Raw genomic sequence first — 2186 nt, 5'->3', positions numbered from 1 at the left:
ATTGGTTGCCTTGAATTGAACTCAGGACCTTTGGAAAAGCAGTCAGTGTCCTTAACTACTGAGTCACCTTCTCAGTTCCTCATTCATATTCGATTATAAAACATGGATTTTAATTTTGTGTTACATTTTTAAAGATTTCTTTCTTTATTTTTATTTTATGTGCAGTGGTGTTTTGCCAGCATGTATGACTGGGAAGGTCCAAATGTCTTGGAATTGGAGTTACACAAAGTTCTAAGTAGCTATTGCAGTGTTAGAAATAGAATATGGTAATCTGGAAGCACTCAACTCCTGAGAAATCTCCCCAACACTTAGTCAAATATGTAAAAGACATACTTATTTTATGTTATGCCTATTATGGTTTTGCATGTGTGCATGAGTAGAAATACATGAATAAAGTGCCACGAAGCTGAGTAGAGGTCATTAGATCCAAAATCATCTCTCCAACAACACAATTGTATTTCTTAACACATTTTTATAACATGAGGGATGATGTCAGTTCTCATGAAGCAAAAATGCACTCCTGTCTACAAACATTCATGTATACATATGCAGAGCCCAAGCTGTTTTAAAATGTGTGGCATGCTGTTGAACAACACAGGTACAGTTGTATTACACACACACACACACACACACACACACACACACACACACACAAACACACACAAACACTTTTATCATTAGTGAAAAGAAAGGAAAATAAGTCTGAAGTTGATATTCTGGATCAATGTCCAATCATTGTTTTCCAGAAAAAATCTCCTGTAGTGTGTCAAAGCAGTGGAAGATTCTCAAAAAAAAAAAAAAAAAATACTCCAAATCGATTGAAAAACAATTGAAAATCTTAGATAATTGAGAAAATTCTTCAGGACAGCACTGTCTAACCTGATCCTTACACCACTGTGCTATGAAGCCATCTCCGGGTTGTCTCAGAATAAAACCCTGAAAACCATGGAAATGTTGGCTCTTCAGATCCTTTTGCTTTGCCATGTTGTGGTTGGGACTGTGGGCAACATCCTTCAGTTTGTCCATAACTTCTCTCGAATCTTGACTGACTCCAGACTGAAACCCATACAGGTCATTCTAATCAACTTGGCTGTAGCCAATGCAATCATGCTCCTTCTGTTTGCATATTCATATGACATGATTGATTTTGTTCCCAGGAAGCCTCCAACTGAAGTCAAATGTAAACTTGCACATTTCTTTCACCTGGTGGCTCGAGGCACAATCATGTGTTCCACCTGTGTCCTCAGCACCTACCAGTTTGTCACTCTTGTTCCTGGTAACTGGGCTAGGGTCATGTTCAGAGAAATATCCCCCAAGGTCGTGAGCTATTCTTGTTTCAGTTGCTGGTTGTTCAGCATCTTAAATAACGCTTACATGCCAATGTATGTCAGTGGTCCACAGAAATCACACAATGACTCTGATTCTAAAGACAATTGGATATGCTCCATCTCTGGGGTCAGTGTAGACATGAATATCTTGCGGTTTTCCCATGACATCATATTCCTAAGCATCATGGCCTGGACCAGTGTCTCCATGGTGATTCACCTACACAGACACCACCAGAGAATGAACCACATACATAAGGTCAATCAAAACAACAGAGGCCATGCTGAGACCAGAGCAGCCCACACCATCCTGATGCTGGTGGTCACATTTGTGAGCTTATATATTCTAAATTGTATTAGTATTTTACTTCACATTTCCTTTGTGGAATTTCGTCTCTGGACGAGGTATGTCATAAATCTCCTGGCTCTAAGCTTCCCCACGATTTCTCCCTTACTGTTGATATTTAGGGATTGTAAGGGTCATTGTTCTGTGCACATCATGTCAGTATGGAAATCCATGTGACAGGGGGAGCCATTACAGAGCAACAGTAAGGTCAAAACATATCCAAACCCTGAAAAATCTCATCCTGATGCCAGCAAAAGGACTGATCCTGCCTTGCTCTAGGACTGCATCTAACAGGTACACACAGAGCCAGACCATCCCCCAGCTCTCCCACCCTGTGATAGCCATGTAGTCTAGTGGCCAGGATGCAGGGTAAACTTCCTATCTCCTCATAAGAACATGTCCAGCTAGCACCAGGAATTTCTAATCACGCAAAAGAAGCAGTCCCAGCAACTGGACCACTGCCAATGATTTACACTCATCCCAAAAAACCCTAACCTCACTCCATATGTTGTATA

General features: G+C 40.7%; 1 protein-coding gene across 1 annotated transcript; it reads left to right on the top strand.

The window, feature by feature from the left end:
* The first annotated feature begins 945 nt into the window (after window positions 1-945).
* Window positions 946-1848, top strand: Vmn1r61 (vomeronasal 1 receptor 61). The gene has a single exon (NM_001166733.1). It carries the CDS (start codon window positions 946-948, stop codon window positions 1846-1848), a length of 903 nt encoding a protein of 300 aa, NP_001160205.1.
* The last annotated feature ends 338 nt before the right edge of the window (window positions 1849-2186 follow it).

Source organism: Mus musculus, chromosome 7 (genome assembly GCF_000001635.26).
Source record: "Mus musculus strain C57BL/6J chromosome 7, GRCm38.p6 C57BL/6J".
Lineage (NCBI taxonomy): Eukaryota > Metazoa > Chordata > Mammalia > Rodentia > Muridae > Mus > Mus musculus.
Note: the sequence above shows the minus strand (reverse complement) of the source record. Positions and strands in the feature narration are given on the sequence as shown.